Source organism: Pogona vitticeps, chromosome 1 (assembly GCF_051106095.1).
Source record: "Pogona vitticeps strain Pit_001003342236 chromosome 1, PviZW2.1, whole genome shotgun sequence".
NCBI classification, from domain to species: Eukaryota; Metazoa; Chordata; class Lepidosauria; order Squamata; family Agamidae; genus Pogona; species Pogona vitticeps.
The window spans coordinates 243,627,171-243,651,855 of NC_135783.1; the positions used below are offsets into that span (position 1 = coordinate 243,627,171).

The following is a 24,685-nucleotide window of genomic DNA, read 5'->3' on the forward strand; positions in this document are numbered from 1 at the left end:
TTATTAGTCCAACTGGTAACAGCATCTCTGGCCCTTTCAGGTCTCCCACTCTTTCTGAATTTCAGACCTTTTACTCACAGCCCTTTTCTTTCTTAGTCCCACCCTTTAGGGCTGAACCAATATTTTATAGAGATTACAGTAGCACATTTGGATAAGATACAAATGTGGATGTATGATTAATACATATACAGTGGTGCCTCGCAAGACAAATGCCTCGCAGGACAAAAAACTTGCAAGACAAATGGTTTTGGCAATAGGGTTGATGACTTGCAAGATAAATGTTCCCATGGGTATGCTTTGCAAGATGAATGTTTTCCGTTTTTTGTTCCTGCCTCATGTTTGCTGATTTTTAAATGTTTTTCTATGATGTTCAAAAAGTTAAAGTTTTTTGACTGAAATGTTTTAAATCATCTGCACAATATGTATGGCTTTAAAGAGCACTTTGACTTTTTTTGCCCATAGGAACACATTAATTAGATCTCAATGCCCTCCTATGGGAAAACGCATTTCGCAAGATGAATTTTTCACAAGACAACATTAACCGCGGAACGAATTAAATTCGTCTTGCGAGGCACCACTGTACACAGGCTGAGTTTTAGACTGATTGGCAGATAGGATAGAATGCTGAATGCAGGGTGTGAGATGGGTAGTAGTTGAGTGTAGAGAAGTCAACCTGCTTTGAGTAGTCAGAGAGATGGTCAAAGACTGTCTGTCTTGAGTTGGTGAGGAGAAAGGATTTCAGGAGAGAATATGTCATGTGGAGTCTGTACAAACAGTTTACAGTATTTCAGTAGTTGAGGATAGGAGAGCAGTTTATGAGGAAATGTGTGTGTGAATACTGTTAAACATATTTATATAATCACTGAATTACCCTTCCCTACCTTCCTTATACCTGGGACGTGGTGGCGCTGCGGGTTAAACCACAGAAGCCTCTGTGCTGCAAGGTCAGAAGACCAGTAGTCGTAAGATTGAATCCACGTGGCGGAATGAGCTCCGGTCACTTGTCCCAGCTCCTGCCAATCTAGCAGTTCGAAAGCATGTAAAAATGCAAGTAGATAAATAGGTAGCACCTCGGTGGGAAGGTAACAGCATTCCTTGTGTAGTTGCGCTGGCCACGTGACCACGTAATCTGTCTGCAGACAAACGCTGGCTCTGTGGCTTGGAAACAGGGATGAGCACCGCCCCCTAGAGTCAGACACGACTGGACTAAATGTCCAGGGGAACCTTTACCTTTACCTTTACCTCCTTATACCTGTATTTCCCTAAATTTTTTTCCATTTTGTCTTGAGAAAAACCTTTCTCACTATTTTTAAGTATAAATTTAGATATATTTAGCAGTTAGAAAACAAAGAATATAACAACCATCTTTGCTCATGATACATAAAACCAAGACTAAAAGAAGAAGAAGACAGAGCTTGCATCAAAACAGCCTTTTCCCTTAACAGCTAAACAGAATTAATACTAGTTGGGGCAGGAAAGCACAAGCTGGGTGGCAAAGTAAAAGAAGCAACTTTGAACACTTTGGATAGATTTGAGTGCTATTGTCCTTTTGGCTAATAGTCCACTGAGGACTTGGTTTTAGGGTGAAGGTGGCAGAGAGGTGCCTGCAACTCTTTGGGTAATGTGGAACCGGAGAGTGGCAGTAGCGAGAAGGGATGTCCTCCTGGGAACACAGCAGCTTACATGACACGTATTATTTAATGGCCAGAATCCTGTTGCACAAGTTGTGCCTTGCAACTGAGATGGTATCATTAGCCATGGCCATGCTGTGATCATTTTGGGGAAATTAAAGTGTCCACCCACCCCACAAAGTTCTGGAGATCTCTCAGGATCCCCTTTGTCCTGGCGAGGCCTTTGGGAGTCATAGAACAGGGTAAGGAATGATTTAAAGCCAGGGAGTTGCTGCTATCGGTCCTCAGACCAATGGCAGTGATTTTCTGGCCTCAAATCATTTCCTACTCTTGTTATATGGCTCCCAAAGGCTTCTCCGGGGAAAAAAGGGACCTCCGGAGACCCCCAGGACTGGGGAGAAAGGAATAAGAAGCTTTTAATTCATCATCTGAGTTTTGTAGCACAGTTTCTCCCGCAAGATTCCAGCCCTTGGCTCAGTATAGCTGTAGTCTCCCAAAGAGTGTGGGTTCCCTTTGTCCAGTGTTATCCTAGCAATACCCTTTGAGATCGGTTAGGGAAAAAAGGACGGCCCCATGGTTACCCAGCAAGCTTTCTGGCCTTGTAAGGCAGCAATGAGTTAACCAGAGACTGGCAAATTCTATGTTGTTTTTTACCAGAATGCTGAAGTCTGCCAGTCAGGGCCAAGTGTGAAATAGTGCTTAGGGTGAGTGATGATAACTAAGAATTAAGGAACATGGTGCTTCTGCCCAGCGGCTTAGCCAAGAAATTTGTTTTCTGTACCAAAATCAATCTTGCAAGTTCTTTCATGTAAAAATCCAGTTGTGGTTGTCCACCTAAGTGTTCTTTTTCACCAAGATATTATGGGGATAGAGAGCAATTAGTAGTTTGTTGGCACTGTTAACCAGCAGAAATCTGAACCCCTTGCTAAACCTGAAGCAAATCACTCAAGAGATATACCAGCAGATCCCAATGTGCATTCCACTCAGGTCTAGATCTTAGTTCAACGCCAACCCACAGTGATTCCAAATTCTTAATGTTCTAATACCTTACCATGTATATATGACAATAAGAATAGACCTTTGATCTAGGTGGGCGGGGCAAATGAATGAATGAATGAATGAATGAATGAATGAATGAATGAATGAATGAATGAATGAATGAATGAATGAATGTGAGGGCAGAAATAAATGATCCGATGTGATGACCAGAGCATTGGATGACCACTCATGGCGGGCACTTAAAGGATAATTGAAGGTGATGTATATATCATGACCATATATCACTGAGCAATTGCATGAGCCTTCAGAATTTGGCATCCTTTTTTAAAGTCATAGGGTGAGTTCTCACATGTAACATCAATTCATGGATTCTTTGTGTCAAATACTCACCATCTATTGCAGAGAGATTATTTATACCATCAGACACCAGCTCGTTCACAAATAGTCTCCAGTTACAACAGTTCATGCATTCAGTGACTAGCTCATGAGTGCTAAAACATTTGGTGAGTAAAGACCCATAAGTGCTATTGGTGAGACATCAAGTCGTGAATTGCCCCTTCAGAACCCCTTTATTTGAAAAAACAACAACAGTGCACTGAACCATTATAAACCTGTTGTTGTTATGCGCTGTCAAGTTGCATCTGACTTATGGTTTAGCAGGTTTTGAAAAGGAGTTGCTCTTTGTAGAGGTGGTCAGTATTCGTGGTTGATCCATTACAAAGGCAAGAAGCAACCCAGTATTGACATGGACCATACTTTGGATCAGGAATAAGCAACAGGTAGCTCAAAGGCTCTGTCTGTTCTCAAATGGCATCCCATCTGACTTACACATCTCTGGGATGCCCAATCCTATTAGTATGCACCTCAGCTACTCCTTCTGACTCAAGCCAAGCCAAGACTTGTGCAAAACATGTTTGATCCATTCCTCTACTAGTGTGACCAGCATCGCACAACGCTCTGCCAGAGTTCTTCCTTTAGACAAACAGAACTGAGATGATGAGGTACAGATGGGCGGTGATGGTTTAAAGAGCCCTTTCTTCATATCTCTTGGAGCAAATTGCTGAAGTGTTGGACTGGGAGAGCCCTGACAAACCCACTGGTGTTATCTAAAACAATGAGGACAGGGTTAATGAACTCTTTGGCTGAAGTTCTGTTGCTTAGGGTCGTAAATTGCAACTGCATCACCTGGGGATTTTGTGAGGCAACTCCTCTGTAAATTCCGTTGTGGCACTAGGCTAAGCAACAGGATTTCTGTTCTAGTCTCTTGCCCTCAGCGGCACTAGACAGTGGGCTAGATACAAATCTGCTGCAGATCAGACACACTGATCTCAGTAGGACTTCAGTTTCTTCTGAGAAATTTAAATCCCATTGATTTCACTGGGTTATTTCTGAATCTGTTTTCAACCCACTATTGCTGCCCTGTAACCCATGCTAAATTAGTGGCCAGCCAGCGGTCTAAGAATCTTGCCCAATTTTTACCTACTTGCCCCCACCCCCAGTCCTCTAAACTGGGACCTTTTCAATCTCACAAACAAGAGACAGTAGCTTCCTTTCCAATATGTGTAATGCTTCAGTATGTGTAATGCTTCCGTTTTGTTTTTCTCTTCATTTTACAGTATTGCTAAAGCCCAGTGCTTGAATTTTATCAAGGTCATATTTGAATTTTAATCCTGTCCTCTTCTGATGATTGAAATTCCCGGAAGGGGGGTTGGGAGAGGAATGAACCCTTGCTTCTATTCTTCAGTAAGGGAGCAAGGATAATCCAACAAATCATAGACCTGTTAACTTGACTTTGGTCGAAGCCTGAGCACCAATTGCTAAAACAAATCATAAAGCCGTCATGATGGAGATGATCACACCCTGGAGGACAATGTGATGCTCAAAGACAGCCAACACGGAGCAGCTCATGCCAGTTAGACATGCCCCCTCCTCAACTGCTCTGCTTTTTTGCCAGGAGATAGGGGGAGGGTTGCTGAATACAAATGCAGCTTGACTTCAGTGAGGCTCTTTGGCACAGCTCCATACTATGCGCTCATACAGAAGCTCAGAATTGTGTGGTTGGCTACCATCAGCTCTGCTGAGCCCATGCTTCCCTGTAGAACAGCACCCTGCTAATACCTTCATGCTATAAAAACCATAGCCAAACATTAACCTACATTGTGTTTTGTTTTGCCAAGGACATCCAAGATTGTGATGGTGCTTGGCTGAAAGATCAAATGCCAATGTCTCTTTTATCCAGTCATCATTGTATGATGATACAATAGACAGATAACTCCTAGAATGATGAGTGTCCCACAGGATCAAAGCTGAAATGCTAGTTGATGGAGGACTGGTGCATTGTTAGTGAAAGGGGACCTGAACAGAGTGAAAGAACAACTACAATTTATTCCCTGCAAATCCTAAAACTTGGTGCATATATGGATTTAACTGATAACCTGCGAATGTCATCCTTGTTTAGTCATTTTTCAGTTTCTCCATTCTAATAGCAATTAAAAATATGCTTGCAAAACATTCTCTAATGTGACTGCCAGGATATATATTTAACTCATTCTAGACTAGGGTGTAGATTCTTGATATAGTAAGCAGCAGTCTACATTGTATGTAATCTAGTGCCGTTCCAAAGACCCTCCCCTAATTCCCACTGTCCCCCTTCCACTTTTCCCAGGAGTCCCATCCAGAACTCCATGCGCTTGGACATGGAGAGAAGGATTTTGATTGTTATTTTTGACCTTCATTGCTGTATATTTGAGTACCACTTTCGGGAGAAAAAAAGTGAGATAGGAAGTCAGTAAATAAATTAAAGGGGATGGAGTCCACTGCGCAGGCTGAGCTCAGCAGTCTGTGACACACAATGCACGAATCATTAATTTCTTCAGAAACTGGATTTAATGAACAAATGAGCGAAAAGACGGGAGGAATGTAAGGTGATGTGGAAGCCGACCATTTTAACTGAAATTGAAGCTTCATGTTATAAACTTGCATGGTGGAGAGAATGGTTTCTTGATTAACAGGGAGAGAATGAGGTCATCAGATGGGTCTCAGTAGCAAAAGGAATAACTCATTTTTTTTGTCATGGATAATGTTGAACAATACAAAAACATCAGCCTTGTGGACAGATGTACCAGATATGTGGCATCCTTATGAGAAAGACATCCCTGATCTCTGAATGCACTAAGAGCTCCTTACACAGGAACTTGTGTAGATGCCTGGTTGTCCACCAGAAAGTGATAGATGCAGAACCACAATGCAAATTTCACTAAATGTCCCCTGAGCTGGGCTGTGAAATGTGATTAATTTTCTTTCCAAGCATGATTTCGGATATGGCCACATACTTTAATGTAGCAAAGCAATACTGTATTGTATCTAATACAGCATTCCTTCTCCTCCCCCCCCCTTTTTGTCACACTTGTATATTCCATTAGCTATTTGTATGGCTGAAAAGGGTTGGATACAATTCCTTGTGGCAAGTGTGGGGGGAAAAAGCTTAAGCTGAACAAAACTGGAGAAGAAAAAAACCAGCAATCTAAAATGCACTTGAAACAATTCTATCACATCGGTAAACGCATCTGACCCAAATCTGCTGAACATTATTCATTTAAAATAAAAAGCAACAAACGTACAATTGACTGCTGGGCTTCTTTTGCTTGTGGATTAGCAGTGGAAAGACCAAAACTAGTATTAAACAGATGTATAAAAATGTAAAATGAGGAAACTACGTGGTTTCATTTTTGTGGTCTAAGAAGCTGAAAAATAGTTTTGAATATTTTAAGTGTTCAGTGTTTCACTGAACACTTTTCACTGTTTGAATCCTTTTGCCTGACAAATGGCCAGATGGGGACCTCTTTTTTTGGGGGGGGGAACAGCCTTGATATTTGTGTTGCCTTCAGTACAGTTAACGCCTCATGATTGGGCGGAGAGGCTGAGATGTCCCCTCTCCTGGTCCACAAATGGTTCCACTTCCAGTAGATCATCAAAAGATGTTTCTGGGATGAAACACAGGAGGAGGCAACACCTCTTCTCATCCTGACAGTATTCCCTGCAACTTTTCCAATTGTCCATGCCGGCTGGGGTTGATGGGCTTTGTACTCCAGTGTATCAGGGTGGTGACAGATAGATATATAATATGCATATTTATAGGAGAAAACTGAACAAATATCACTTTGTTCCCTAAACGAAGCATTGTATCCCTTAGCATCATACTTCATGTAGTGCATAGGTAATATTACTGACTGAAGAGTCTTTACAGAATAGCATAAGGCAGGGGTCATCAACCCCCTGTCCATGGCCTGGTGCCGGTCCGTGGGCTGGCCAGAACTGGGCCACAGATATGGATCTCCGCACCCCCTGCATGCACGCACAGTGTGCGTGTCATGCTCACGCGGGGTGTGTGTCGTGCCCGCAGGGAGGTATCACGTTCATGCGCATGTGCACGAGCATGACACACCCTCTGCACTCACGCAGGTGTGTCCCTCCTGTGTGTGGACCTCGCTCCCCCAGCCGTTTGTATTCCTATAGCAAGTTTATTTACAGAAAAAAAGAACGGAAAATCGGGTGCCTAGTATGGATAAAATTCTTTAACAGCATGGTTACTAAACTGCCTTAGTTAAAATGTTACATGCTACAGAAGAAAGACATTTTAACACTTAGCAGAAAAATGTTGAATTCACATAATCTTTTCTGTCTGAATGTCAGCCTTCGAAGAAGCATTAGTTATCAGGAGTAGAACAACACAGAGAAAGAGTTTTAAGAGTCAGGGCATTCCACTTTTATGACTTTCACACACATACCCTGAACTGCAAGTGTGGGCAGATTACGTCACACAGCTCTGTGTGGTTTGGATACAGCGCCAGTCCTTGACGCATATTGTTCACATTGCATGTTAGGTGCAAACCTAATAGGCTGTGTCAATTAGAGTTTGAACTGGAGCCAGGAAGAAATAGCGAATAGGATTGTATTCGTAGCCATCAGCCTCTATTTTCTCTTACTGAGAATCTATATTGAATGGTCCTGAATGATTTTCTGTATTCTAGAAACTGGGATTGTGGCTTCACCAAGGAAATGAAGTACAGTACATGGATAAAAAGGAAATTGATGAAGCCATGAAATAGATGAAATGGGCTTCTATATAATAAGGCCAGTTTCACATATGCATTTATTTCTGACCACTGGAGAATGTGATATTTGCAGTTCTATTCACTGTTCACATGGCTACCTACTCTCCAGAAGACTCAATGTGCATGTTCTGGCATTTGGATCACAGTGCAACTCACCTGTTCAGCTGATTGAACGAATAGATCTTGCCCATGCACAAATTGTACAGGAGTGATTGTAGGATGCTTGTTAAGATGCGGAATCCTAGAAAACTAACCAGCTGAACTGTGCTTGGTGGCAAGAAGCTTGCCATCACAATCCTCTTCTCTGCCCCCAGTCCCAGTGATCATTCTTCCTAGGCTGATCATGTGGTCTGTGCTATTTGTTTGCACTCACTTAAATGTCACATACTGTTCTGTTTGGTGTCTGTGCTGTTTTCTTCACATATGCAAATAATAAATGGCGTGGATAATCAGGTGATAAATGTGACCCTGGCTCTTCATCCAAAAGCACTACCAGTCAGTGGGTTTTCTTCAGTGGCCTGATGCCTAAGTGGTGGAAGTGTTCTCTGTCTAGTTCCATAGATGCAGAGGCAAGTGTCTTCCTTTGCAGAAATCTGTAGCTGTTTCAGAGCAAATGAGGAGAAACTGCTTGTTATTGCACCGGGGGGGGGGGATCAGATTTCTCCTCATGGTTGACCTGCCCCTGGATGTTAATAGGGCTAAACCGCAGAAGCCTGTGCTGCAGGGTCAGAAGACCAAGCAGTCGTAAGATTGAATCCATGCTATGGAGTGAGCGCCCATCGCTTGTCCCAGCTCCCGCCAACCTAGCGGTTCGAAAGCATGCAAATGCAAGTAGATAAATAGGGACCACCTCGGTGGGAAGGTAACAGCGTTCCATGTCTAAGTCGCACTGGCCATGTGGCCACGGAAGATTGTCTTCGTACAAACGCTGGCTCTACGGCTTGGAAACGGGGATGAGCACCGTGGCCTAGAGTCGAACACGACTGGCCAAAAATTGTCAAGGGGAACCTTTACCTTTACCTTTAACCTGGGACAGTGGTTACTAGAAAGACTGGATCTCAGAAGTTGTTTGCCAGCCTGCCCCGTCTGGCTTTGTATAGAGGTTGTTGAAAGGTTTGCCTCTTCTTGATAGTGAAACACGAAGGAGAAGTGTTGGGCAAGGCCACTCCTTTGCACAGAGGCTTCTTCTCTTGCAAGCCTCTTGTTCTGTGTGTAAGAAGGCTGTATTTTTACTTTGATTTTGTTGACGCTGACCCTGTGTGACATGCTGTCGCTCTGGATAAGAGCGAGCAGTGCATTTGCACGCTAACTGCTCTGAGGTTGTGGCATAGATGTTGCCGTGTGTCTGTGGAAAAGAGGGAGAGAGCGTGCAAGTGATTGTGCAGATTGTGTGAGGGTAGCGTTTTATGTTGAAGGGAATTCTCTCAACTCCCACTCTTCACTTGCTGGCAAAAAAAAAAACACTTTTATGATTTTCCTTGCTCCAGCTGACCTCATGGCCTTGATAACCAGTGACCATGTATTGGGGCTCAACAAGAGTTAACCACAGGAGGACTGGGGCAGATGTGTGATATGTGTGTGTGTGTGTGTGTGTGTGTGTGTGTGTGTGTGTGTGTGTGTGTGTGTGTGTGTGTGTGTTGTTCTTTCCCCCTCTCCTCTCCTTCTCCACTATAGGATTTCTGTAAGGGCACCTGGTCCCAATTCTTCCCCTGGCTCTTTGTGAGAGGAGAAGGTGCAGGTGCTGCAGCTGTGAGAACATTTCTGAGCCACTGGAGCAAGGCGCTGGAAATTAGATTAATCTAAAAGCATTGCCTGATTTTTCTGTTCCCGGGGGCATGGAGTCTCCAGCCAGATTCCACTGTCTGCTGCGACCTTGTCAGCATTTGCAAGCTAAACGCTGTTGAGGGGAGTGGGTCTGTGCGCTGCATCAGCGGAGACCTCCAGGATAGGAAGGGCGGGGTTAGCTGGTTCTCCCTGACCTGCAGCCATGCCCTGCAACTGACTTTCTCATCATGCTTCTTATTTCTTTACTGCTTGCTGACACAGGCAGCCTCCCTGTTTCATAGCATCTGCTTTTTGAGCAAGCAGGTATGCTGTCTTGTTCTTGACTGTGTTCTGAACTGAGGAGGTCCTCTCATTATTTGTGAGTCTAGCAAAATGGGAAATTCACATTTCAAAACATAGCAGTTCTCCCTGTTCTTCTGTGATGCAAAATTTGCAGTATGTTTTTCACTGACTGAAAGAGGATCTAATATCCCTCCTGTGACGTAAAAATACTTCTGAGCCAGTTACCATTTTTGTTATTTCTCACCTTTGGGTGAGAGTGCCAATGCACATATAGGTAAATTGGTATTATCCTTGAAGAAGAAGGACGAGGTGTCAGTTAGCTTCAGGGAGCCCCGAGGTTTACAGAATTGCAAACGGTCTTCAGGAAGACAACTAAAGGAGAGAATTTCCTGAGCAGACTGGTAGCAAGAGACCCTACCAGTAATCACAGAAGCTGGCTGACTGTTGAGGGGAAGCAATGCAGGACTGGACGGGAGGGAAATGGAAATGAGTATCATGGAGGAGAACGTGGCCGACAGGCTGAATAGTGAATTGGAGCACTCCATGCCTCCACACACATTGTGTTGCAGGGCATACCTGTCTTGTGTGTATGTAATGTGAGCAGAACTGCAGGTTTAGTTTAAAAGGCCATGGGAAACTGGAGAAAGGCGAGTATCTAAATATACGAAAGCTGGACATAAACATGTATACATAATACAGTATAGTAGGTGTATTAAGATATACATATTAAAATAACTGAATCTAATGGAAATCACGTTCACAGAAATTCATTTCTGTTGTATCATAAATCCGAGATTCAAAGTCTTTTGCAAATTGCCACTTCTGGCTCTCTCAGCAGCAGGGTACCAATTTAGCAGAAGCCTGATCTATGAAATTCCAGTCTTGCAATTGCAAGATTTGATTGGGAGGAAAATCAGAGCTGTAATTGACAGTAACCAGCTCCACACAAACTAGTACACCAGGACTATTGAGAATCACAATCACCAGAAGCCAGTAAGTGTCCTGATACACATAACTATTTGATCACTCACATGTGGTTTTTCTTGAAAATGGGAGGAAATACAGTAACTAGGCTCTTAATCGGCTGCAACAAGCTTAGCTTTATGTCCAAACCTTTCTCTCTCTTCAGACAAGCTACAAGAGAAGGCTTGTCGTAAGCTTTTGGGTTCTGGTGTCTTAAGTGAATGACAGGGTTAGCCAGGGTTCAGATTTGGACATATGTCTATGCTTTCTATGTCTGGTAAAGTCCTACTTACATTTGATGCTTCCACTTGCAGGAGGAGCCAAGCAGGAATAATTGAGCAGCGTTTACTAGCAGGTTGCTTTATAAGATGGTTCTCAGACATTCTGACGTCCTGTTTTGTGGAAACATGACCTACTAGTGTATAGTAATAATTAATATTTGTGTTATGGGTGTATAAGAGTCTTTTAACTATTGTGTGCTCCTGTTTACTTCTAGCATAAAGGTATATTATTTAGGAAAGCCATATTGTGAACTTTCCGCTATAATAATATATACTGTATTAGTTTGGTTGCTGGTGAAATATGATGTCCAGACAATTTCAGCGTTACTTCAAAGGATGGATCTGCCCCCCCACCCCCATGATTATTATTTTATAAACCAATCGTGTGCAGAAACTCCCTAACCGCTTAGCAGCACTTTGCTTAGTTTATAGTGTTCTTTGGATGAGAATGTTCTCTTTCAGTTTATGTTGAATGTTGCTGTTCTTACTTTTGAAGGCATCCTACCTCTTTCTTTACATGCCTGCTTTCACTTTCCATTAAGCAGAAGGCTGTTCGTCCAATCCAGGCTTCCTTTGGTCAACTTCCAATTAGTTTATGGCCTGCCAGATGACGATTAGAGATCTGAACGGTGCTTCTGAAGTGAAAAAGTGAAGAGCTTTCTCAAGCAGTGGTTCCCCAACTGGTCATAGATGTGGATTGTCTTGAGAGTGTGGCGAGCCATCTCCTGTAAACACATGCTAAGGAATATCTGCCTGTGACCTCCCAGTGTACTAGCATTTTTCTGAAGGAGTAAACATCTGTAGCCTAGTAGGCAAAACAGCAAGAGACGTATGGCACTATAAAATCTAATGAGTCATATTTGGTATAAAGTTGTGGACTGGAATCCACTTCTTCAGATGCAACAACGTCTTCATGCATCTGAAGAAATGAAGTAATGTCCATGGCAACTTATGTGAAATAAAATCTGTGTCTTTAGGGTGACACGGTGCTCTTTTCTTTCTTGTACTAACATATTAGTAGTCACTTTAGACACTCAGGGTACAATCAGGTTCATTGTGGGAAAGGATTGTGTTTGATCACGCTGGAAAGGGAGCTTTCTGTCCATGCAAGAATTGTTTCAGCCTGGTCTCAAACAAAAGTAGTCCTGCCACTCCACCAAAAAGGTCCAACTTGGGCACGGGTCAGGGTTGGCTGGTTTGCAGTCTCCCATATGTTGTGGAATTTCTGGGAAATAGCTCACTCTGGACCGTGCCATGAGCATTCCCAAATGCGAGCTGGTCCGTCATCTGATCACAAGCTCAATGGCTGAAGTTCTGTTGCCATAACGTATGCTGCGTAAGCTGATGGTATCAGCAGCAACAGCAATTTCCCAGAAATCAGACATTCCCATCATCTGATGTTTCTGAGGCTCCTGTGGAATTCTCTTCATCCTTGAGAAGTCATGCAGGGGGGGCACAAGATGGGAGGAGGAAGTGTTAGTTACAGAAAATTGCCATTCCAGCAATCGTCACTGTTATATGGCATAAATTACAACAGAATTTCACGCACCATTTCTCATAACCCACACTGCCTGCCCATCAGTTTCCATAAATTATGAATATAATAGCAGTATGTTTGGAAACATATCAATGTCTTTCTTATTTATTTTTTAAAGGGAGGCAGCTTTTTGTTTGTATAGTGGTGTACCTCAATTAATTAATACACTGGTGGAACATAAGATACAAAGTTTGAGAACCACAGTTCTAGAGCTTCAAGAATATAACAGGATTGGCATTGAAAGAGGACAGCTCTTCAGCCTGAGAGGAGACATATGGGCTGAGGTCTGGAAGAGGCATCAATTAGCAAAGATTAGCTGTTGAAGACAAGAAGCAAATAGCTTATGTAGGGTGTGAGATCAGGCTATGTCAGCTGAAAGATACGTTGCTGTTTCAGAAGTATCACTGAAAATCTCCACCCAAGTTCTCCATGGCTTCCCTTTATGAGAAGCAATTATTCATTGTCCTCCTCTCTGTGTCTTCCTCAGGGACTGATCAGATAACCTTGTCTCTCTGGTGGGTCTTGTGGATGCTCTCCCCCCTCCTCATGCTCTCGCTCCTTCTTCCATTAGCTAATTTCTGTTCATATGGATCCATCACTTATTCATGATCCTCTGAATCAATCAGAAGATGCATTTGTTGAAACCTGATTCAAGCCTTATCTAGAGGTTACAGGTCTGTCAGTGCTGAAGTGTAGGCTAGCCAACTTGATGAGTTACAAGACAGGGTCCTGGTTTTCAAGTCTCTGTGGACACAAAGTGCAAAGCCAGCCAACCCCTTACTTTCCAATGTATGCTGTTAGGACCAGATCATCAGCCGTGTGCTCTCTAGGACAGAAAAACAAAACCTGGAGTTGGATAAAAACCCTTATCCTTTCAGGACTATCTTGTCTTAATCTTGCACACCAGTTTGAAGGAATCATCATTATGAGAGGCACAAAGACTTTTCTGGGAGGGAACATATAGGACATGCAAAACAGTGGGTGTTGGATATCCTTATAGCTGCCAAGCAGAGCCAAAGGGTTACCATAAGCAAAGCCAGCTCATTCTGTTTGCTACCCTTATATGACCTACACACACTTTAGCAAGGCATTAAAATTCACTAAACTGAAGAGTAAGTCTTCATTTAGAATGGCTGGGTGCTGTCACACTTGGTTCTTTGCCCTTCGCCACCCATGATAACCACCTCAGTCCTGTGATGGCTCATGTGTGCGGGCACTGGGGGAACTCTTCATCCTGGTCAATGAGCTGCCTATGCCTTAGTCCCCCGGTTAAGTACAGTGCTATTTAAAGAACAAATTTAGCCTCAGAGCTTTCAGCTCTGGGGAGCAAAGGAAAGGAAAAGGTTTACTCAGGATAATTTATTGCACTGCATGTTCTCTGCACACTGACAGAAGAGATAACCCCTTGGGAACAAAAGGAGACTTACTTCAGAGAGTAAACTGCTTAAGACTGCCTCCCCCCCTCCCCAAATATCCTAAGAGTCACAATTGCAACATATAAGAGTTTAGGTCTAGCTCCAAGAGCTCACCACAATATTCTTTGGTGGTCACATTTGTCTGGAAAATCAGCAATGCATCACACGGAAAATGGAGATAGCAGCCTATTGTGCAATGGGAATTGGAAGCACTTTCAGTCTAAGATCATGCCCACAAAGCAGTCAGTGTGGGTCTGAGTATGAACAAGAAGGGTGTGTGAAATGTTTAGTATTTGACCAGAAAGCTATGGGGTTTCCAGGATGACAGGAAGAGGGGGGAAAGCCAACCAAGTAAGTGTAGTAACAGGGACGCTATATTTGCAATTGAGCGAAAGAAGACTTTTCTTTGGGGAGAAGCGGGGTCTTGAGGCAGCCCACCCACCCTGACTGTGGCATCTCCTTTGGTTCCAGTTAGAAGAATTGGGTAGCAGATGATGGGAAATGCTCTTTGTCTGAGGTCTTGGACAGTCACTGCTGGTCAGAGTACACATTAGTAATTTCTAAGACAGCTTCCTGTATCTCAGTGGCCTCCCCAAAATGCATGGAAAGTCATTTTTTAGCCTACAATTCCCAGAATTTCCTGGGAGTTGTTGTTTAGTTTTTCCTAGCTGTGCCCCAGCAATAATGTAGTTGGTCAATGTCCAACAAAAACAGAACAACAACAACAAAAAATTACTGTGAGCCTCTTAAAGACTAGCAGATTTATTTCACTGCAAGCTTCCATGGATAACATTTTACTTCCTGAGACACATTATTGTCCATAAAAGCATGTTTTGAAATATTTCTATTAGCCTTTAAGGTGGCATGATATTTTTGCTTTTATTTTTATTTAATTTTTCTGTTTTGTAAGTCATGTTTGTCTTTTTCAGCATATATTTCTGGATAGTTCAGTGGTTTAGGTAATTGGCTGCAGAGCCAGAGGTTGGGAATTTGATTCCCCATTGTGTCTCCTGTGAGTAGCGCCAGCCTATGTGGCCTTGGGCAAGCTGTGCAGTCACAGGACACCCCCAGAAGAAGGGAATGTTAAACCACTTCTGAGTACCTAGAAAACCCTGTAAAGAGTTACCATAAGTCAGAACTAACTTGATAGCATATGCTGATGATTTTTGAAAACTGTTTTGTCAACTAAAATTGGCCAGCATGTTAATGATGTCCATTTAGGGTTCTGTAGCTTTGTGTGCCTAATTGTGGCTAGTTGATGCTATGTCAAGCCACATCACAGTTGCAGAATTGGGTATGCGACCAGGCATCTGACCAAGATGCACCCCATGACCTTGTCAATTAGCTGCAATTAGCTGTGACCTGTTACGCAAACCTTATGTGAACACCAGTAGGTGTTGTCATAACTTCATTGTCCTGGCTGATCAGACGGGTGACTAAGCTGGCCAGGGTTCAGATCTGGCCATGTCCATACTTTTTATGGATTGTGTATCCCTGGTTACTGTAGCTGTTCCTGGAGTATTAATCAAAAAATGCAGAATTTTAACATGCATTGAAAAAAGGAAAATAAAATAAGAGCATTCTTTTCCAAGCATAGCTCAAATTAAAAGCAAAAGCGAGAGCCCTTTTTGATGGAAAAATCCAGTGTCCACTACTCTTCTGTCTTCAGGGAAGAGACTAGCCTTCCAAATCAGCAGCCTTTTAAAAAAATAAGCTCTGAGTCAGAAGTTCCAGAATTTTGCAAGACCATGAGATGGCTTCAGAAGAGTTTTCTGAGGCACCTACCTATCATGCAGTCCATCTCTGACAAAGGATAAACAACACTTTAAATCACCACAGATAGCCGTAATGAGCCAGGCAGGCTGGGTGCGTTTACTGCCATAGATTGCAAAGTAGTATCCTGGCTCTGTACCAGCCCCTCTCCCAGGCAGCCCCTCTGCTGATAACCACAACTGTTTTTTTGCAATCAATTCTACCTCTGACAGACTTCCCATAAAGGGAAACCTCAGCTTAGAATCTCTTTGGAGGTAATGCAGAGCCAGGCATGATTTTGATATCGATATTCATTGTATTGGATACTAAATCTCCTTCACAGACCTTTTTAAATTAAAAAAATCCTCTAAGAGAATCCTATATAGGTCACTCTGTCCCTGGAATAATTTTTTGAAGCCATGCAATTTGGTTGGAAAGTGGGGGTGGTGGGTGAGTGGGCTTTCCTTTGGCTGCTGCCACCCTGCTCCAAAATTGTGAGCACACAACCCAGTTTTTTTTCTCATGGAATTCTCCACGTGTTTGCAAGGATATCTCACCTTTCAGTGATCTGCAATCATTTTGTTATAATATCTTCTGGTTTAGTATTATTGGGTGTAAATAAATATTTACTGCTGCTCCCCACTTCTGGACAGACCAAAACTCTCATTCTAGTATATGAGCTGTAGAGAGAGAGTGTGCGTGTGTGTGTGTGTGTGTGTGTGTGTGTGTGTGTGTGTGTGTGTGTGTGTGTGTGTGTGTGTGTGTGTGTGTGTGTGTGTGTGTGTGTGTGTGTTTAAATGCAACAAACTGGGAACCACTTGTTGCATTTATCATCATCATCATCATTCTTTATTATGGCCACAGACCAGCAAGATTATAAGAAACGGATTATACAGAAAAAACTCCTATATGTAGTATATGAATCCTTCTTTCAAGGTGATTGCAACATTTGTTGCATTTATGAATGCATGTCCTCCTGACCGACTGCCTTTTAGAGGCTAGGGAAGTCCCCAGTTTGATCTGGTTCTCCAGATGCTTTTCAGAAGTATTTTTACTCCACCTCCTGCTTTTAAGATTCTGATCAGAAGTTTTTGTTATTTGACAGCAACTGGGGTGAGCATTTAGAAGGGCAGCTTAGTCTAAGGCAGTGGTTTTTAACCTTGGGTTACTCAGGTGTTTTTGAACTGCAACTCCCAGAAATCCCAGCCAGCACAGCTGGTGGTAAAGGCTTCTGGGAGTTGCAGTCCAAAAAAACACCTGAGTAACCCAAGGTTAAGAACCACGGGTCTAAGGCTTAGAACGGTTACTTTTTTGGACTACAGTGCTCATCCAACATAGTAACTAGTCACGTTGGCTTGGGGATTCTGGGAGTTGTAGGTCTTTTCATAGCTTTGGTTTGGTTTCGACCTCAAGACTGTAGGCCAGATTTCTGCAGTTCTGTAGAGCAGCTAATGATGTGGGCAGGAGCAGACCATTCTGGTACCAGCACCTGGTCCAGCATTGGGGCAGATGCTGAGCTCCTCGGCATTCCTTCTTATATTTAAGGATGTTTTATAATCAGGGGAAAGTGAAGGAAGTTTCTATATAATTGTAGGTGCTCATTTTGTTGTGCTCAGTTTGAAAGTTCACTGATCTAGTCCCAAATCAACGTGTTTAGCATCAGGCTAGCAGAAGAAAATTCCCTATTATTCCTGAAATCATGATGGAGGTGTGACTTCAGTGAGCTTAAAATATAAACTACTTTTTCAAGGAAGTAGTTGTGTTAGGGTGCGACTACACAGTGGGGGGGAACTGCTTTCATCTGCTTTGATCCAGTTTTTCAAATCAGATCTTTGCTGGTTTCTGTGGGTGAAATCACTGAAACCATCCAGATGAATCCACACAGTTATTGTGCTTCAGGAGTCATCAGGAGCAGAGAAAGCTGTGAATGTGTTTGCACACAGCATCAAGAGCACACGCTGCCTCTGATCTGATGAGATGTCGGTTAGCAATTTCCACCAGGACCACCCCTTCCATTCACCTCCGTTTATTAAATGCATTTTTTTTCCTGAAATGTCTTGGCACTAATATGTTGCAGTGTTGACTCTGAAAAACATTTTAAAAAATCCGTTTGGAGACAACAGGCAGTTAAGGGGAACTGGCATCCCTGCCAGCACCCATTTGCATTGGATCAGGCTGTCACGCAGAGCAGAAAGTGAAGAAAAGCAATGCCAGCAAACTGGAGCAAAATTAAACTGCCCCTGCTGGCTAAACAAAAAATAGACGGTTCCCCACTGGAAATAGATGATTGCCCCACTGGGCTTCCCTGCACTGAACTTTACATTATGTAGCTACCAGTTTTTAATTCACTTTCATCCATACCAAATCTGAGGTAAACTGCAGTCTAAATGGACAGTTTAATTGCCCCCTTACACTGCCGATTCTTTGCCTTATCTCAGTCTGTGACATGAACAAAAGTAAAGGGGGAAGAGAAAAAGGGGAAAGGGTACATTTTCTGAGGATTTTGTTCTTTCCTTTTTAAAAAAGATCACAGACCGGGAATGTAAAACCAAGCATGAAGGACGATGTGGTGGGGTGGTAAGAATGTAAATGCCAGTTGCTTTTTTCTAACTTATAACAAATGGCTGTTCAATTCCCCTCCCTTACAATCATTAAATTTAATGTCCAAAATTAGATGACCAAGATTCACAACTTTCCAAGAGACTGCACTAGCCCCTTAAGAGTGGTTTAATTTATTTAAGAGTGTTCTGTTTTGTAAAGTTGGCTGGATAACTCAGTGGTTTAGGTATCTGGCTCTAGAGCCAGAGACTGGAAGTTCCAATTCCTTACTGTGCCTCCTACAAAAAAAGCCAGCCTGTGTGGCCTTGAGCAAGCTGCAAAGCCCTAGGGCGCCCTCAGAGGAAATGTATGGTAAAACCTAGAAAGCCCTGAAAAAACATCACAAGTCAGTTGACTTGACAGCACATTGGTGTAGTTGTTATAGAAGACCATTTTGAGTTTTAGTCTTTCACCCTATCCTACATTATATTGGATACCCATAATGATGTGCCATCAAGTTGATTGATTGATTGGTTGGTTGGTTGGTTGATTGATTGGTTGGTTGGTTGGTTGATTGATTGATTGATTGATTGATTGATTGCAACCCTTTTCAGGGTTTCCTAGCTACAGAGTACTCAAAAATGGTTTACCATTCCCTTCTGGAAATGCTCTGAGACTGTGCAGCTTGCACAAGGCCATCTTGGCTAGCTCTTCCCCTAAGATGCACAATGGGGGATTGCATTTTTAATTTCTGACTTCATAGCCAGATGCCTAACTTACTGGGTTATTGTGACAGTTATCTAGGTAGCATGCATGGCTTAATGTTTGCTCTGATTGATTTCAGGGAACACGGGTGTGGCTGCAGGAGCAGGACCAGTTGCAGCCCTGCACTGTGAGCTCCTTGGCTGATGGCTCTGTGCTCTTCACTTCAGACTATGGCGAGGTAAGCAAAATGGAAGATTTGGCTTTTCATGAACCACTGAAAAAAACATTCCTGGATAATGTTGCTGTGCGTCTGTGCCAAATGAAACAGGACAATCCCAGACTATAACATGCAACACCTCACATTGTCGACAGTCAGACCATTAGAGGAGGAATCTGCTTCCATTCCTCCCTGCATGTGGCTGGGGCAATTAGATTTTTCTGAAGGCTTTGTCCTCGTTCAAGATTTGCAAATTGGTTTCCTAGCACTATACTTCTACCCTTTGATATTGCAAGAAAGCTACAAAGTGTATAGAGGCTAAAGGATGGCAACTGCAAACCCAAATAGTATTGGACATTTAAACCAGCAGTATGCCAGCAATTCACACTTCAGAATTTCTGTAAAGTCTGAAATTGGTGATATTCCCTATAGTGACTGTGTGAATCTGGATACTGTACTTCTGCTTCTCAAACTCCCCAGTTTATGAGGGAGAGAAGAATTCATGCTTCTCAGAAAGTCATAGGCCCTCCTTTTACACATTGGCAAGATGACAACACGGATTTTGGTTGTCAAGAGTTTCATCCGGGCCTCGTTGGGGAAAGGCAGACAAATGGATTTTCCCTTGTTGTGGTTTTATCAGTATTAGCAGTGTCGAGGACATGTACGTAGGGTGACCTTTTGTCATGATTACACGTGTGGATTGTGAGGATCTGCTCACACAATACAGTTTCTTCAGTGTATACCTAAAACTGAAAATAGATGTAGCTGCCGTGATGCATCTTTTAGTCAGCACCAGATTAGATTATTGGAAAGTGCTCTTCTTCGGTTGCCCATTCAGAAACCACTGCTGATGCAAAATGCGGCAACCAGTATGTGTTCTGGAATGTACTTTTCAGACCATATTGCACAAATTTCATATCATTTCTCCTGGTTTTCAGTCTGTTTCTGGTCCCAGCTAGTTCACTCCTGTAACATCCTACACAGCTTGGGGCTACAGTAACTGAAAGACCTCCTACTTCTCCCACGTGAACCTGCTCAAAAGTTGCGAATCACCGTCAGAAGCTTTGCTTTACATCGGAAGGGCGAGAGGTCTTTAAAATAAAAGTGGCTTCCCATAGGGGGGTGCTGGACCATCCTTCCTCCTCTGCCTCACTTGCCATTTCTGGATTATCCAGTTATTTTCTTCTCTTCCTGCCTCTGAAGGTGACCTAGGAGCAAAGGGAAATAGATGGGGAAAGAGGCACAGGGAAGGTGGGACAGGGCGGTGATGCGCCACTTCCAGGCTCTCACTCACTTTATGTTATAATGTCAGGAATAGGCACTGGGTGGGTTGCATAGGGGCCCACGGAACCTCTGGCCATTTCAACTCCCATTTTCCCGGTCAAAATGAGGAGTGATCATCCTGTTCCCAACAGTGCCTGGAGAGAGGCGCACTTTGAAAGTGTGCATCTTGCTACATCTGCACCTTCTGCACACACACACACACCTTGCTACTCAGCTGGTTTGTCGGGAACTGCTGAGCAACTGGTGAAGAGCTGGGCTGTGAATAAATTTTCATTTTTATCACCAGCAGTGTCCCCTGCCCCACTCTTCTGTTGTTCCATGCAAAACAGCTGAGTAGCTGGAGACCCATATCTGGGAGAAGGAAGTTTAACCTTTTCCCATAATTCTGATCAAGCCTCATGTGCACACACAGATGCATACACACAGTGTTGAGCTTAGGATAAGACTTAATATCATCATATCAAGCAAAGAATTATCTTCATGTAGTAGATGCATTTGGGAGGGAAGCATTAAACCTCTCCATCATGTTCCTGATAAATGTTTCGATAATATATGTATGAATATGTGGAGGCAGAAGGGAATTTGGCCCTGATAGGAACCCCTATATCCATCAGCAAACCCTTCCCCAATGAAAAAGTTGCTCAGCCTTGTTATATGTGAATTGTGTAGATGTAGGAGAAGACACATATCACCACCATTGTCACATTTAGTTTGACCCTGTGAAATGGAAGAACTGCAATACAACTTGCCAGTTGTGACATGTCCCTAATAGTTTGCAGTCTGACATTTCTCTGTACCATCATTTCCTTCCTTCCAGGTGTTCTGCTACCCGTGGACCTCTCTGCCCAGAGACAAAGTTCTTCCAATGCATCAGTCAAGCATGGAGGGGGTGGAGGACATGTCCATGCTGGGCGACTTGCACGAGGCTGCCATCTTGCTTAATCTGCACCAGCGCTACCAGAAGGACCACATCTATGTGAGTGAACAAAGTGGGCAGATACGTACAGACTGCTTGGAAAGGTTACTCTTTTGGACTACCGTTTCCAGAAAGTGGGGGAACCATGGATCAGAAGAGTAACTTGTCCAAGTCCCACCAGAAGCAATGTTCTGAGCTTGCCTATATGACCTCCTTCTCATCCAGAATGGTTAGAACATGTGTCCATCCATCAGATGGACAAATGCCTTAGGTATGTTTGGAAGGAACCTCACTGGTATTCCTCAGCTACTTTGCAGATATTTGGACCACTGTTTAGAGGCCCTTGGGAATGTTTGGATAGTATTTGAGAATACAGCACGCTAAGGCTCTGCCTATGCTTGCAGTAGGGAACAATGGAGTGTTGCTGGTGGATCCGATTACACGAGTGAATGCTGCCTTAAGGATAAAACTATTTCTGAGTGTAAACATCCCAGGGCAACACATCAGAGTGAGAGAGGCCCTGTCCTAGCCTAATTCCTAGATGCTAACTTTCTGCTTGCAGAGAATTTTGATATAAGAGAATTAAGCAATGACCTCTTCTTCTGTGCATGCTCTGAAGTGTAATTAACCATTCTGCCATTTCAGAATGGTACTTCTTCATCCCCACAGTTGGAAAACAGTTTTTTTTTTAATATTATAAGTCCCAGAATCCCCCAGGTAGCACAGATCCTCTGCAATCAATTGATGAAGTATCCAATGACTGTAATCCAAAATATAATTTTTTCCATGCCATCTTCTTCCTGCCTGGTTCTGCTAGTTCAGTAGTGTTTGTTGTGAGATAATTGGGACATTGGTTCTCCCTACAGGAGAATACCTGCCATCTGTCAGTTGAAGGAGTTCCAGGTGTTTCTTTGGAATGTGTTTCAGGTGTCAGCTAAATGATGAGTTTGTGTACACCAAAGGTATTAGACTTCCTATTTCTCCCCCCTGTTTAGTACCCATGTTGGAAGGTAAAGAGAAGCAAGAAACCCAATGTTAGCAAAGCGTTTACGAGATTACCTGGGCACGCAGGAAAGGACAAGAGACACGCTCTCTCCTCTTCCTTACCTGTGCACAAGTATCTTCAAATTCTGATACTAAAGTGTAGATCTTAGGCTGTGTTGCATAGCAACGGTTGCTTAGGCAACAGGACCATATGCATCCTGTATTCCAGTAAATGATCAATTAAGTGACCCGGTTTCTAGGAAGCATCTTCTCCATTTTGGGCAGGCAAGGAACTTATGAAGTCTGTTTTGCATAGCAATGAATCTTGCTGTCTGGTGGCAACATACTTCTCCTTCTACTCTCTGCACCCAGTTCTGTCTCTCTCCTGTAGCCGCTCAGGCTCTCTTTTTTTGGCAAAGAGCTCTTTACAACTCCGACCATATAATCTGTTATCCTCTTAAATATGCCTGCATTTCAGCTGTCTACCCTTATCCTCCTTGGCTTGCTTCCTCTTCTTTCTGCTGTAGGAAAAAGAAAGAAAGTAAGTAAGTAAGTAAGTAAGTAAGTAAGTAAGTAAGTAAATAAATAAATAAATAAAAATAAAAATAAAAATAAAAATATAAATATAAATATAAATATAAATATAAATATAATAATAATAATAATAATAATAATAATAATAATAATAATAATAATAATAATAATAATAATAATAATAATAATAATAATAATAATAATAATAAGCAGCATTACCTAGGACTGTGTGGTTGTGAGTGTGTTCAGAACACTTGGCATACTGTCATCTGAGTATTGTACTAGACATGAAATGGAGTGTTGTCAACTCCATACTCTTTATTCTGGCTTTCTTGCAACATAGAATCTTATAGCTGTACAAGGGTCTCTCAAGATACACTGACTCCATCCCCTGTCAGAGAAGAAAAATCCCAGCTAAAGCATCCAGGACAGATTGATTGATTGATTGATTGATTGATTGATTTATTTATTTATTTATTTATTTATTTATTTATTTATTTATTTATTTATTTATTTCATTTCATTTCATTTCATTTCATTTCATTTCATTTCTACCCCGCCTGTCTAGTCAATTGTGACCACTCTAGGCGGCTTACAACACACACTAAAAAATTAAACAAATAACATATCACAAACATAACATAATTTGCATAATTAAAAGATAGAATAATTTTTTCCCCAAAGATGGCGAGAAAGATGACCATTCAAATTAGAAAAAGGATTTTAAAAAAGGAGTCCACCATCTTCTAAGCTAGCCTGTTCCACTAACAGTTCGATTCAGAAGTTCTTCCTGATGTTTAGCCGAAATCTTTTTTTTTTTTTTTTGAAGCCAGACAAAACAAACACACTCTATCTTCCACATGACAGCCCTTCAAGTATTTAAGATGATTCCCATGTTTATTACAGTGGTGGAAAAAAAAACCTTTGGGCCTCTAGATGTTTTAGACTGTTATTCCTACAACCTTTTGTCAAATCCAATGGTTCCAGAATGCTGATGGTTTCAAACGGATGACCCTGTAGTGAGAATATGTAATGATGTGATATCATTGTGTTGTTTGTTTCTTCATCTTTGCCAGGCAGCAATACAATATAATGTATTATATCATACCTTGTTTTTTTTAAATATTGCAAGAGACAATTAGAAAGAGAGGGAGTAGCAGTTTCAAGTATCTTATAAAGGCAGGTTTGGTATTCAGTAATCCTTGTGACAACCCTCTATATTGACTGTCACGGTCCACATATTACAGATTGCGGCCTGGGAGATTTCGGCAGAGGGATGTATGCATCTAGGCTTTTGAAAAGGAGCCTCGGAAACTAGAGAAAGATTTGCTCTTGAAAGACTGTAAATCCTGACACATTTCAGGTCTTAGCCCTTCCTTAGGGGGGAGAGATTATAGAAAGCTAAACAGATTTTTTAAAAAAAAAACCACACACACATTTAAGCCTCTTTTTTTTCCCCAAGGAAGAACTGCTATCTGAAATGTGGAAGACATACTGTCACTCACAATAAGCATTGGGAACCGTCTGGTATTTTTTCACCTGTGCTTTTCTGAGGTAAAGCAGTCACAGTTGCTGTGCTACTTCAGATACTTACTAGTGATCAGCCATTCTTTCTCATGTGTTTGTGTTGTAGACTAGAGTTGGGCAGAGGCTAGACCATTAGAAGGTATTAACTTATTGTTTATATTTATATCCCACCTTTCCCCTGGTGAGGACAAGGTGATGTATAGCGCCATCTTGGCCATTTT

At 42.4% G+C, this 24,685-nt stretch overlaps 1 protein-coding gene across 1 annotated transcript in view; it reads left to right on the plus strand.

Moving 5' to 3' along the window:
- LOC110078205 (unconventional myosin-X) overlaps positions 1–24,685 on the plus strand; it is a 108,290-nt gene that overhangs the window by 6,611 nt on the left and 76,994 nt on the right. The window contains exons 2-3 of the mRNA XM_020792088.3: positions 19,142–19,240; positions 21,321–21,479. Of these exons, the coding sequence (XP_020647747.3) occupies positions 19,142–19,240; positions 21,321–21,479 (258 nt within the window). The remainder of the gene's footprint in view (positions 1–19,141; positions 19,241–21,320; positions 21,480–24,685) is intronic.